We start from the raw sequence: 14695 nt of genomic DNA, 5'->3' as shown, positions 1-14695 counted from the left end.
AAGTTTGAGAAGTCACCAAAGCAAATTAAAAGGTACCATCTTGTTCTGATGATCAAACCTGTGAAGATGCGAATATCGCTAAAACGGTTACCTGCGTTGGGGGTTTGGGTGAGGAGAGGCGGTATGGACATGACAAAGGACAGTAAGAGACAATGATACAACACCTCAGGTCAATAAGCATTGATTTTATCATTGTTACAGTTATCTTTTTATAACAGCATTTCCGATTTATTTCAAACCATATATCAGTATCGTGTGCTCAGTGACAAAATTGACCATCAGATAACAAGTAATCTTAACAACCTTTAGTGACAATCTTGAAGTTTTGCTTTAAAAAAAAAATACTAACCTCAACTCAAAGGAAGAGACCTAAAAAAGCACAAAACAGTTTGATTCACCATCATCTGACAAGATCAAAATATGGTAACCGATAAATTCACCCCATTACAGGTTCGCCTCCAATCAACCTTTTAATGTAGGGGGCGAAGTTGCAATGAGGAGAATTAACCATTAACCACAAAATACCCATCTTCATCACAGTTTTGAATATGGAGTTTGAGTCAAGCACTTATGTCAAATTATGTCACTGCGCATAAGAAACTTATTATAGGTATGATTTTCAGATTGACTGTCTGCAGAATAGATCCAGCCTTCCTTTAAACCTATACATCAGAAACAAAAAAATCTCCTTTCTTTTCTCTCCATTCACTACATTTATTATTATACGGCGAATATTATGATGTGCTGAAAGAAATGTTGCACAAGAATATCCTTGGCGTCTGATTGGTTGAGAGTGTAACGCCAGTTCTTTAGACCAATCACAGAGCGAAGTAAAGCAAGGCCAAAGCGGTCAGGATTACTTTCGTTTAAATTCCTCTATGAGTAAACGCATGTCCAAATACCTTTGGCAATTGTAAGCTTTTCCTCCATCTTGATTAGTTTGGTTTGAATAGGAAAACATCAAATTCCGAAATAAATCCATCTGACATCATTTTTAGACTCAAGCTTTCCAGTCCTCCGGGAGTAATGTCACATGTACCTTACATGTAGCTGAAAATGTTTTGGACGAACAATGCGTTCTCTTTGCATTGGTGGATGCGATTCCTCGAGGATTGGTTGTTCTTTCGATCAAATTTGCACTTTCACCGAATTTTTATACAATGGATTACACCAGTAATTTTTTGTGTTTCTCTCAAGGTTTCTAAGGTTTATGAATTGTTAGCAACAACTACTTCTAAATTAGCTTAGCTTCTCCAACTAACCAACAATGGTCTCCCTGAGTTTCAAGCTAAAATAGATATTACAGAAAGAATTTTTCTTACGTGTACGATCCTACCGTTAAGAGCCTTTTTTGGTCACAATTTCGTATTGTAATTGTTATTATCAAATATGATAGCTATACAATTATTCTTACGGATTAAATACTTCAAAACATTTTTCTGTTGCTATAAGTGCCAACGACAGAGAATTTCTTAAATGTATAAACCCGCGTTTTTACAATACAATAATACTGTGAATAAAGAGATCAGTTGAGAAATACTTATCGTCATTTTCGCCCACTCCCAAATGCACCCAAATTTAGAGTTGCCACGAGAACTTTCTTAACAAGAAAAAAGCTTTACATCAATGGCAATGAGATAGTTACGGAAAAAAGGTCCAAAGTCTTTTGATTTTTTTTTTTTATCAAATTTTGATTAGTTTTCCAATTGCAAAGATGGCTTTCATGAAGACGATGCTATAATATATTCGGTCGTGCAAGTTTCACCGGCATCATGGAACCAGATAATGCTGTTAAATATCCTGCATTGCCACCCTTAACGAGGCAGCACGGCAATGTAACTGTCTTGATTCTACAGGAATTTTAAAAGTTGTCCACGTTCATCTTTAGAATTGCCATGATTGAATTCAGCTTCTTCACATTTTTTTAAGGGGAAGATTTCAAATACCAAACCAAAACATCACATTTTTTGTCTGGATTCGTAGTTGAAATCTCTTCTAAAAAATATCATTTATCATTATCAGTTTCTTTTTTAATACAATAATATCATCGATTATATGTTGAGACATGAATAGTTATAGCAATTTCCCATAAATTGAATCATACTGAATATTATGTCAGTCGTTAATTTTTCCAAAACTAACAAAGTCCCTGTATATGTGCTTGTCACTTATTGTGGTACTTGTATTTGGTAAATAGCACCATTGCCAGAAGATCCAAATATTCGACCAATGTCAGGAGACTGGCGCCAAGAAAGAGACCAATTTGACCTCCCACGTCACCTGAAAAATGATGTTAACTCGTATGTTAAGATTGAGGACGACTTCCGGCCTTAGTATTCTCAGTGACCAAGGAAACACTGTGAGTTGACCCTATTGTTAAAGTGCTGGACTCTGGGTCGAGAGGTCTGGGTTAGAACCATGACCAGGTAATTTGTTTTCGGGTAACACTTACAAGGCCCTTCTCCAGTCAGGAGTATACCTGGGTTCAAGTAGCCAGTCAGAGAAACCTGATACAAGCATCTCATTGTAAGGATTATATCGTAAGTGGTGCATTGTAAGTAATGTGTCGTAAGAAAGTTTGTGTATTTTAAGTAATGTATGGTGCCGTAAGTAATGATAAAAAAAGTGAAAAATGACAGTAATCAAAAAAATGATACCCACCTAACAAATTGTACAGATCGTAACTGGGAACCTGTTTCACATCAGAGTAAGTTAGAGATTCGAAATAAATCCTCAACTCCAAAAGGTTATCTCTGAAATATAAGTAAAAAAATCAAAACATAAGAAGTAACTTATACGCGAACCAGAGATAGAGACTTTCATTCTTCAATCGACGACTTAATTATTGAAATATTGACCTTTTAAACCCACTTGTTACTTTCATTTTATCCCTTTGCCCTTGTTAAGTTAACCGATTCGCTCCCTCCCCCCCACCCAAGGAAAATGCTGTTTCGTGATTCCATTGATTGATTCATTGTTCATTGATTCCAACATTGAATGGGGGAGGGGGGAGACGGGGGTCTTCTCAATGATTTAGAGTGTGGTAGACACAGGAGTGTTCTAGTATACATATAAAGGACTCTTCAAGTATGATGTGTCCACTAATTTTGACGCTGATTGTAGCTATAGCTAAATAGCTATCAGTGGTACATAGGTTATCAAGAATGATTCAAACATCTAAAATGCAGACGTTTTTATTCAAAAACGTATATAGTATGAGGACTCAATAAAGTGACGCCTTGCGATGTCACACTACCTGAGGAATCGCCTGTTTTCTTCGGGTGTTCCCGTCAAATTTTTCCGCTTGGACAGAAGCAAATCAGCATAAGCATTGGCTGGATAGCGAGAGTACGACAACTGAGCTGAAAACTCCACGCTCTCACATGCCACAGGACACCTATCCAACTTCTTGTCTTCGAAATGCACTGAAAGTTTTCATACAGAAAGAAATTGCACAAAGGAACCTATTTCTTAAGAATCTGAAAAGGTAAGATTTTCATTTAGATCATGTTTCGTGATAAATTGCAACGGCTATGAAGCCTGACTGATTCCTTTGTTTTGATGTTTGTTTAGGCTTTGGAATTGGCATGAACAATTTTTTGATAATCCGCGGAACAGGCCTTTATAATTAACGCTGCAGGGAGCACGTTTCTCCTTCCGCAGAGATAGCTGGGACTAGTCGAGAAGAGGCCGAGCTCTGACACTCATTATCATCACCAGACCCCTTACAGACCTCACCTCAGCTCACTTAGTCACAACGCGTTCAAGAACACATGCGAAAAACCAAACCGCCAGAAACAAAAGGTTCTACACTGTCGGTTTGCTTAACAACAAACTTTCACCTATGATTTTAATATCTATGACAATAATTCTTCTCTACTAACTATGATTTAAGCCTTTGTTACATGAAAACCTGGTGCAGTCTAAAGTTTGAAGCATAATCTTTTCTTACAGACAACATTTCGAACTAAAATCTAACGTTCTTGTCTAAATCATAAATTTTTTTCCTACTCCCAGAGTCAAGAATCATCTTTGCCTTGACAGCAATGGCTCTATTACACAAACGTATCTTACCCCAAGCCGGCCACATGCACTTTTCGCTCGTAACGAGATCGCAGACAGGAATTCCTTCATCAGCTCCTGCAGAAACATTATTGGTGAGGTCATGAGCGGAACACTCACTCACTCACTCACTCGCAGGAAAATTGATAATAATAATAATAATAATAATAATAGGATGGTGGAAAACATAAAGAAAGTATTAGAAGCGGCTACTGCGACAGAGATTCAAAAGATCTGCGTGCTGGGATCTGCGCAAATCCTCAGAAAGGTGCTCAGTGTATGAACAGAATGATTGACTCGAGTGGCTGATGCCCTAGGTGCATGGTTTGCGCCTGACTGATACACAAAGAGAACACCAGCAAAGACTACGATAATTATAATAATAACAATAATAATGATAATAGTGGCAATAAAAAATAATTGTAAGGACTGAGAGGAGTTCAACCTATGGGAAGCGTATTTTTTATCACAATTGGCATTAATACCGCTATCTGATTGGCCAGTTTGCCGTTGTCGATAAGAGTACAGACAACGCTGCATGCGTCAACGTGTAACGGAAGAGTCAAGCAATGGTCACGCAATGGTCACGCACTGAAAGGATCGATTTACTTGTTTCATTTGTTGCGGACTCACTTAGCCTCGCCTCGTGAGTCCACAACATTTTGATTACTGAAAAAAGACGAATATCGTTGTTGGTAATAGTACAGACAACGCTAAACCACACTCGATTTGTTGAACCGAAAGAGGGAATGAGAGCTTAATGTGAGAACAAGCTCAGTGAGAAGCGGGAGAATAGAGAGAGTTTATTTTCGCACCTGATCGGTTGAGACGATGTTCAAGTTTTTCAGACCAATTATCATTGAATGGAGTGCAGCAAAATCAATGCAATTTCTTACTTTTTCGAAACTCAGTCGAAAATAGCTTTAATGGGGAAAACAGTTGTTATTAGTATGATTGCTCCGCTGTCAAGAGAGATGCGTGCGCTTTGATTGGTCGAAGATTGCGTCATATCCAGCACTAAATTTCAAAATGGCTGCCTTACGCTTTGTCAGTTTTACCGAGGAAGTGATGAAAGCGGTAAAGAAAATGAAATTCGGAAGAGCACTTCTTAAAAGAAAGATATGAAGTTTATACTAATTGAATTGAGTTTACCTATCAAGTTCTAGTGAAAACTGGCTATTTATCGCGGTACTAGTGATGAAAACAATTAAAACAGAATGGTTTCAACATCAAAACGAATATTTAAAACCGAATTCGAAAGAACCTGAGGAATTATACTAAAACAATTATTCGTATCGAGGATTATTCACCAATATTCATATCGCCTTCGGCGAAAAAAATAGTTAAATATCTGAAATGATATCCATGTATAATTCGTCAATGAAAGCAGACTTACCAGGCATGAACCAATCACGGCACTTGCAAATTTCGACAACATAGCGGGTAAGTTTGTCCAAGAAACATTTGGATTTGCTGTATTTGTCAAAGAAGCGTAGCTTTGGCATCCCGCACTTGGTTCGGTAAGGTGAAGGCAAGTTCGTGATCTGGAAAATATTTCCAATACATCAAGAGAGAGCAAAATTGCTTGTAACAGTCTAACTCAAATCTTTTGATTGTATTCTGACCCCCTTCACCACCAATAAGCGACATTTTTTAAACAATAATCGAATGGAAAAACAATGGATAAATAAATAAATAAACGGATGGGTAGATAAATGAATAAATACTTAAATGAATGTATCTGATTAAACTTTTGAGAATGATTGAAGTTTGTATTTCGACTTGAATTCCCTCTTTTATTCGGCAAAAAGCATTATAACATAGCCAGTAAATTTGTGTAATCAAATTCAATTGCGCGAGCGTGCTTCATATTCCTATTGTGCACGTTCATGACATCAGCAAACAAATCCCTCTAAAAAAAAAATCTCCATCGGGTTGAAAATGTTGTAAAACAATTGGTTCACTCAAGAAGCTAGAGTTGCTCTCGGCTGCGCCTCGAGCAACTCTTACACATCTTTCGTGCTCTCCAAACTTCCCGCGTGCTTCATTTCTCAATGAACGCACGCTGACGTATGAACCAACTGTTAAATGTCAATGTCAGCAACATTAGATTTATTAAATCAAGAATACTCCGGTTCACTATAAAGCTACGTTACCGATCAGCCATCTTCCAATTACTCCACCAATTGATTGATTTAGTTTGAGGCTAGCCGCTTCAACAGGATTACGTTTTACATTTTAATTAAGAATCGAAATACGAGATCAGGGCGTAATTTCTACAAAAATCTCAAGCACGCAATACATTTCTCCTAAAAAAAAGGCTTTTTGGATGAAAATTTTTACTAAATAAGGACACCTTGCTATAAATGTGCTAATTCAATTTACTTTCCATTGTTGAAAGGGCAAACCGAAGACAAAATATTAGTATTTCAAATTAAGACTTTCTTGGTTACGATGAAAAAATGAGGAAATCTTATCAATACATCTTTGACTCAATTTTAGAATTAAAAGTAACGATAACGGTGTTGATTAAATAACTTTTACATTTCTTGCTCAATTAAATACAAAGCAATATTTAATCGTGTTGTTCTCAGTAGAGATTTCATCTTTTCAACTTCCCATTTTTAAATTTCCTCAACCAACTTTAACTAGTTGAAAGAAGTATTTCTAAAGGGGGAAAAAGAGTTTCAAACGGCATCGAGATACCGCATTTCTGTTAACGAAAACTTCAAAACATGAATTAGATATAGCCGACGCCATGAAATTAGAAATAGATTTTAAGTTGTTACTTAACTGCAAAAACTATAAGTAAATGAAATCTGAGCGCACCTTTTTCTTCTTTAGTTCCATGTATGTCGTAAACCCAGGAGATACGGCTAAGCCCTGCATTTTAACTGGAGTTTCATCCTGGTCGTGCAAAATAACCTTGAAGCCTGCGCTTTCAACAGCAAAATAATAATCATAATGCTGAACATCGATGAGAAGACGTAAGCCTTTGTCTTCACCCGTTCTGCTCGTCAAAAGGGCCGAGCTATTTTTACCGGAGTTAAACGTAAAACAAACATCTCCATCAGCGTTCTTAAACTCGGTAAAGTTTTTATGGTCACATTTTAAATCTTTTTGCCATTCACATTCCTGAATCATTTCGTCAAGTCGATGGGCGGCATTTGACAGTGTGTTTGTCATTTCTTCTCCTGAGATTTCCTCCATGAGGTGACTGACGTTTTCTCTCTTAATTTTTTTTCTGAAATATAACTCGTGAAAACGAGTTCCATTCATTTTGGAGAAGCGAACATCATTGTAATTGCAAAGAGTTACCGCAGGGAACACCAAACTGTTCTCGTAGACAATAAGCGTGGTGGTGGTAAAAGGGAACTGAAAGTAATTTTTAATACTCACTGTACACTTCTCGAAGAATAACGCGAATGCCCCGAGTAGTAATAAAGTCCATATTACACGGCGCACAGGTGGGTTACCTGAGAAGCAAAAGTGAAACCCATGCAACGTGCACGAGTCCAGAAAGGAAACCCACAATTCGTGAATCTTATCAGACTTCTTCTTTTCATCCAACAGCTTCTTGCAGCTTTCATAATCGTTGTTCTTCTTGCATTTCTCGTAGTCGTTCTCAGGAAACCCCCCTTCAAACACAGCTGGCCAATTTGTCTTCAACGTTTCCGTCACGGCTAATTCTTTACCGTTCGTCTCCGACTTGATGTACACGACAGAAATGTCCTTCTTGCAGTGATTGCAAAACGCATACACATTGTTAGTTCCCGGGCTGAGCTTGTCACCACCTTTGATGAGAATCTTAACATCCCCCGTCTCCTCCGCAGAGGAGTCGTTCTCGTTGTATAAGTTCGACATTTTTCTTTTTGCGTCTGCCCCAGCAAACAACGAACCTTAACCAAAACACCACACGGAGATTGCCAAGCCAAACAGCGTCACCTCAAAAGTTACGGAACTTTGCTAGAACGTTGTCATAAATAAAGGCCAGAGAGATCATTTGAACCAAAACCTTGAAACTTTTTCTTATATATATATTTATTTCTCCATGTCGGCCTCTAATTAAATCTATCTCAGATCTGCTTGGATGAAGTAGAAAAAACCAATCAGATATGGTATTCAGTGCACCATACCTGTTATTCTGCCCATTAAACCTGAATTTGCATGTCAAAGGAAGTCATAAATTTAAATTAGTCGCGTTGTTATATTTCAGAGGATAATTTAGACAGACAGGTGGTAGAATAGCCGAGAATAACCGCACATATCACCCTCTTATTTCTCCCAGTCTAACGCAATTTAACGATACCCCACTTCTTCTCTCACCACAAAGCACTGACAGGAGTTTCTAAGAAAGTTTTGCCGTGTCTAGTCCATTAAGCAAAATAACCTACTTGCATTTATCATTATTGACACTGCTCTACGTATTTTGGAAAATACGTGATTTATTCGTCTTAACGTATTTAAATTGTCGTCAAGTAATAAATTATATGTCATCCAAATATGATGGCGAGTTAATAATATAAGACCGTTTTTTATACGACGAGATAATTTCAAGCAAAAATCTTCTTTCTAACGGTGCGCTGTCGTTCCCACTGAGTTAGTCCGTAGGACGCTTATTGAGAGGCCTTTAAATTGTCGCTTTTTTATGAGGTAGACGCCCACAAATGTTATTTATTATTAATATGCTTTGTCCAATTTTCACGTAAAATCACCAAGAACGAAGAAAAATACTAAAATAACACGAACACGATAAAAATACAGCGACAGGTTGAGAAAAAGGATGAAATATCTATTGTAAAATTTAATTGACAAGTAGTTTGTTTGGCTCGGCGGCTGAGGACACTTCATGAACTTAGAAAGAAAGGAAAACAGTGAAGAAAAGCGAAAACAATAATGGGACGCTACAATCAATAGATGGTTGAGTGAGATTCCTTTTATCCAATTTTGATCAGAAGTTTCAGAAAAACATCTAAATCACGAGCCAAATTCAAGAGATATAGAGGGGAATATTTTCCTATTTTCAATTCCTATACAAATCCATCAAAACAGGAAGAGGCGGGATTTAAGTAAAACCTCCATAGTTGCTGAGACATGAAAAAAAGAACCTCTGAGTTAATTAAACATATTCCACGATAGCATTTATAAAAACATGCCACAATTTCAAGATGGGAAAGACTGAGGTCATGTTTTACTCAGACCTTTGTAAAATTACCCGCTTCTCTTGTCGATTTTTAAAAAGGAAACGGAATGCAAATTGTAAACCACAAACGGTAAAATTAGATTTTTCGGTCATTTTTTCGCAGTTTATATCATTCGTCTCCAAATAAGCAATAAACGTCCCACTAAGCTCAAGCTGAAATAGAGATTTCAGAAACGACTTTTTTTTTTTAACGCAATCTCTCCCGTCGGGAGCTTTCCTTGTCAAAATTTGGTTTACTAATTGTTTTGTTTTTAAATATGATAGCTAAATTATTCTTCTTGTGGATTAAATGGTTCAAAACATTCTTTTACTGTTGTTAGTATCAACAAGGTCGACAAATAATTTTTTGAATACGTTATTCAGTGTTTTTGGCCATCAGACCTTTTGGGACTTAAAATACAATAATCGGCGAGTTCTTAGATCAGTTACGATTACCAAATTTTCATTTTTTATCTCCCACTCGGATTAAAGGCTGTCACAAGAATTTTCCTGAAAGCATGGAAAAAGCTTGGCATCAACATTTAGCTAGCTGGGAACCTTTCCTTTCGTTAGATTACGTTTTTGTCAGCTTTCCAATTTTAGTGATGGCTTTCACAAACATAATGCTACAACCTCTTTGGTCCTCAAAGTTTCAAAAGTATCCTAAACCTGATAATGCTGTTAAATTACCAGCATTGTTTCACTTAGCGGAAAGGCATTGCAATGTAACAGTCTTAAGTTTACAGGAACTTGATTTCATAAATTATCCAGGTTTGCGTAGAAGATATCATGAAATTATCCAGCTTTAGCATTTTTTGCCCAAGAAGTATTTTGAATATCAGAAGTTGATATTATAATGTTTTTTGCGTTATAATATAACCGAGAGCTTTTTCGGTGAAATCTCTACCGAATAAATATAATTTATCATAAACAATTTCTTTTCTAAGAAATACTTTTATGTACAATCATAATAGTAATTTCACATAAATTAAATTATACTGAATATTATGTTAGTTATTATTTACTCCAAACTAACTGAGTCCGTCAATGTTTTCTAATCACTTATTGTGATACTTGTATTTGGTGAATAGCACCATTGCCAGAAGATCCAAATATTCGACAAACGTCAAGAGACTGGCGCCGAGAAAGAGACCAATTTGACCTCCCACGTCACCTGAAAAATGACGTAAACTCATAGGTTAAGACTGGGTACAACTTCAGGCGTTAGTAATCTCTGGTGTTTTAAAATCTGGTGGGTCGAGAGGTCTGGGTTCGAACAATGGCCGGGTCTTTCGCTTAGTCCTTTTCACTCACAGGGCCTCTCTCCCCTCAGGAGTATAAATTGATAACCCTAAATTGTCAGAGTAACCTGAAGAAATACTGAGGAAGGGCTAACTGCAACGGAATATCATCCCACCTAAGCAAAGTGACAGGCGCCTAGCTGCTTCATGATACTAAAACCGTACAGAATCATGTATGTTACCCACTCCCCCCCCCCTTTTTTTTAAACCCGAAACCTTTCCTTGATATCAATAAATGGTTTGCCTGGTTGAAATGAGGAGGAGGTTTTTCTTATGCAAAAAAAATTGTCTCGGAATTAAGCTTTATGATGCGATGAGTGCAGGATTACGTCCATACATGCAAAGCTTGTATTCAAACTACAAGTTGGTCGCAAGCTGAAAGGGAGCAGGGGTGGGGGAAGGGGGCTGGGAGGTTTAAGAAAATTAAATGTTTCAGCATCGTAGTGTTACAGGAGTGGGAAATTCATCGTAGCAGCTCGTTGTAAGTATTATATTGTAAGTGATGTACTGTAAGCAATGTAATGTAAGAGAGTTTATGAAATGTGAGAAATGTTGCCGCCGTGAATAATGCAAATATATATATATATATATATATATAGTAATAAAAAGGAAATAAAAAGTTTCCTACCTAACAAACTGTACAGATCATAACTGGGAACCTGTCTCACATCAGAGTAAGTTAAAGATTCGAAATAAATCCTTAACTCCAGAAGGTTATCTCTGAAATTCAAGTAAAAAAAGTCCAACAATAAGAAATAATTTCATGAATACCGGTGATTGTAATTCATAAAAGAAAACACAAATACACAAGAAAAATAGGTACCAATGTTGGACACGCGATCGTTTGTTTGTTTGTTTGTTTTTTTGTAAGCACCAGGCGCTACCCCCGTGTGGAGACTGGAACGAATGATAAAGTTTTGTTTTGAGCACATGGAAAATGTCAGAAGTGTGTTTTAAGCCGGGACCCTGATAGAATTTCCTACGCCTAGGAATCTCCAAATGTTGCATTAAGGTTTAGAAATCTGACGTCACACTACCTCAGGTACTGTCTGTTTTCTTCGGGTGAACCTGTCAAATTTCTCTCTTTGGAAAGAAGTAAATCAGCATAGGCATTGGCCGGATAGCGGGCATATGACATCTGAGCAGAAAATTCCACGCTTTCACAAGCCACGGGACACTCGTCCAATTTCTTGTCCTCGAAATGCACTGAAATTTAAACACAGTGTTTCTGAAAAATCTACTAAATACAATTTTCGTTTTCTGCCATAGCTAAAGATTAACTGCAAAGGTCATGAAGCCTAACATATGTCTAGAACTGACCATGCACAATGTTCAAGAGCCCACCTGGTATTCTGATCCAGCTGATCAATAAAAGCATGCAATTATTTCATCTGGGCTCGCTGTGTTAACGCACACAATATAAGGCAAAACAAAAGTAAAAGGTTTTGCATTGTCAGGGAGCTTACAAAACTTTTTCATTTTGCTTGTGCTGCTTACATAATAACGTTCCCTTACCAAGTATGATTTTGAGCCTCGCTACTTAAGTAACTGCAATAAGATTGAATCCTTTTCTTTTCTCGTATATTACATTTAAACTTAAAACAAACGCTCTTGTTTGTCTAAATCAACATGTGTGTGTGTTTTTTTTTTCACTCTCCCCTAAGTCAAGAGACATCTTCGACTTAACATCACTGGGTCTATTCATGAACACTTCTTACCCCAGGCCGGCCACATGCACGTATGACTCGTTTCCAGATCGCAAACAGGAATTCCGACATCAGCTCCTACAGACAAATCAATAGAGATGTCAAGCCCAGAAAACTCACAACGGGAAAACGTCGCCCATATATGGAACGACAGTGAGATTTTTGTTAAAAATTTACAGATCCATAAGGGTACACCCTTCGCCAACCAACATCAAGTGTCAAAAGACAGGCCCTCTATCGGAATCCCCAGGGTAAGAGAAAGAGAGGGCGACCAGTGAACACCTGAGGTTATAACCTCGAGGTTGACATCAGAAAGACCGGCCATTCGTGGAGGTAACTAGAAAGGATAGCTAAGAACAGAGGTCTCTGGCGAACTGTTTTTGACGGCCGATGTCGTAGGAGGAGCAATAGGCTTAGATAGATAGATAGATAGATAGATAGATAGATAGATAGATAGATAGATAGATAGATAGATAGATAGATAGATAGATAGATAGATAGATAGATAGATAAGCATCATCTGTCCAAAGAAAAACGGGCACAAAGGATCCTTATGGGCCAAGTTCCATATTATGCATCAAGCTAGCTCTTTATATCGCAAATTCCCTAAGGTAGCGATAGACTAAATGATCTTTCGCTTTTCCGTTTGAGCTGACATGGCATCAAGTTTGCTTGTGATTTCGGTTGTTAGGTTAATTAGGTAGGAAGTGGGTAAACTTGATTGATGGTGATGTCATTAAGAGGGTCTGAGTGGAAGTGGACGGTGGGGGGGAGGTCATTACGTCAGTTGTCGGATAGAATTTCATTAATATGTCGGTAGTCGGTAAAAGTTTTCGATCTTTGTCGGTAGTCAGTTAATCTCAGTTAATGATTAAAAAAATGCAAGTTAATTATTCATATTCGAGTACCAGACGCTGTTGTGGAAATGAGGCCGCGCTCCGACCCGGTCATAAAATAAGTTTGATGACAGGAAATTCTTTAACTGAAACTTAAACTGTAAGAGGTTACCTCTAAGGCTAAAATTCTTTTTTTTAGAATGCAAGTATCGAAAATGTCAGAGCATGTTGGTTAGTACTTACTTGCCGCTTATAAGTAATCTTTTTTTGCGTTTTGGTTCCCATTTACATTTTCGCCCATTTTTGTTAGTCCGTTAACCCCATTCAGACTCTTCGTAAAGGCAAGATTAAGCTCATTAAGTATCATAGAACCAAAACCGCAGAAACCAAAACGGCCAATTGGAGCAAAGGAAAATGTCATAAACTTTGCATCTGATTGGTTGAGAGGATGGCACAAGTCTTTTTGGACGAATATCACTGAGCAACAGACAGGTCAAAAATCAGTTGATGATTACTATAGTATGGTAACTCGCTCAGTGGAGAGAGAAGCTAATTGCTAATATTTGAAATTATTTTAATGTCGAATTCGTCAACTGAAAGCAACTGACCTGGCATGAACCAGGCACGGCAATTGCAGTTTCTGACAACATAACGAGTCAGTTTGTCCAAGAAACATTTGGATTTGCTGTATTTGTCAAAGAAGCGTAACTTTGGCATCCCGCACTTGGTTCGATAAGGAGAAGGCAAGTTCGTGATCTGGAAAACATTTCGAACACACCAACAATGAGGAAAATGGCCGAAGACACTACAGAATAACCATTTTTTGAAACAATAATGTCATTTAATATAGGTTTGCTGTTTTGCGCCTGGAAGTAATAGACTTCCGGTAACTCAATTTGGAAAAATTGACAATTGAAACATTTAAGTAAGCTTATTAATGAAAAGTGGAAAATTTAAATAAACAATTATTGCATTTGTATTTGCTGGAACAAGATTAGTTATAGCTAACTCATATCCAATGTACGCTCATAGAATAGTTATTAAATGAGAATGCTCGTGATTGTATTTTTGAGAATAGTTGAAATTTATCTTTTCCACAGAGACTTTTCCTGTTGATGCTAACAGCATCAGATTCATTAGAATACGACCACTTTCTCCTTTTGGCGAAGAGAATATCAGTGGGGAAAAATAGAAAAAAAGAAAAAGGAAAAAAAAGGATTTGATGCTAGCGCGCCGCATAGAACTTTGGGATTGAGCTCCGCGAAAAGCACTACTTTTTGTGCGCCTTATACCATTAAGCGCTGAAATCAATTCTTTTTACACTGACTTTATTTTACTCGAGCGTCGCACATCGTTGAAAGGCAAAGACGGTTCTACATAATTATTGATTGAAGTATATTCTGGACCCTCTGTGACACCGGTCAAAGCTATCGATTGCCTCAACAGAAATTTTTTTTAGTTTTTAATAAAGAATCAAAACAGATATCCGGACGATCGTTTAAACAAAAAAAAAAAACACCAGTAAGCAACTCATCCTCTAAAAATAAAAATAAAAACGCTTTTGAATGAATATTTCAGTAACTATGAACACCTTGCTATAAATGTGCT

General features: G+C 37.3%; 2 protein-coding genes across 2 annotated transcripts; both read right to left on the bottom strand.

The window, feature by feature from the left end:
- Positions 1-185: 185 nt before the first annotated feature.
- On the bottom strand, positions 186-7933 carry LOC131770902 (acid-sensing ion channel 1C). Its single transcript, XM_059086620.2, has 6 exons — positions 6892-7933; positions 5459-5606; positions 4075-4140; positions 3257-3425; positions 2662-2753; positions 186-2280 (listed from the first exon to the last, which is right to left on the bottom strand). The coding sequence occupies exons 1-6, from the start codon at positions 7924-7926 to the stop codon at positions 2165-2167; spliced, it is 1626 nt and encodes a 541-aa protein (XP_058942603.2). The 5' UTR covers positions 7927-7933; the 3' UTR covers positions 186-2164.
- A 2350-nt stretch (positions 7934-10283) lies between these two features.
- Positions 10284-13839, bottom strand: LOC136282776 (acid-sensing ion channel 1-like). The gene is made up of 5 exons (XM_066170660.1): positions 13696-13839; positions 12264-12329; positions 11583-11751; positions 11174-11265; positions 10284-10418 (listed from the first exon to the last, which is right to left on the bottom strand). Exons 1-5 carry the CDS (start codon positions 13802-13804, stop codon positions 10303-10305), a joined length of 552 nt encoding a protein of 183 aa, XP_066026757.1. The 5' UTR covers positions 13805-13839; the 3' UTR covers positions 10284-10302.
- Between the last annotated feature and the right edge of the window lie 856 nt (positions 13840-14695).

The sequence above is a fragment of the Pocillopora verrucosa genome, chromosome 1 (assembly GCF_036669915.1).
Source record: "Pocillopora verrucosa isolate sample1 chromosome 1, ASM3666991v2, whole genome shotgun sequence".
NCBI lineage: Eukaryota > Metazoa > Cnidaria > Anthozoa > Scleractinia > Pocilloporidae > Pocillopora > Pocillopora verrucosa.
Note: the sequence above shows the minus strand (reverse complement) of the source record. Positions and strands in the feature narration are given on the sequence as shown.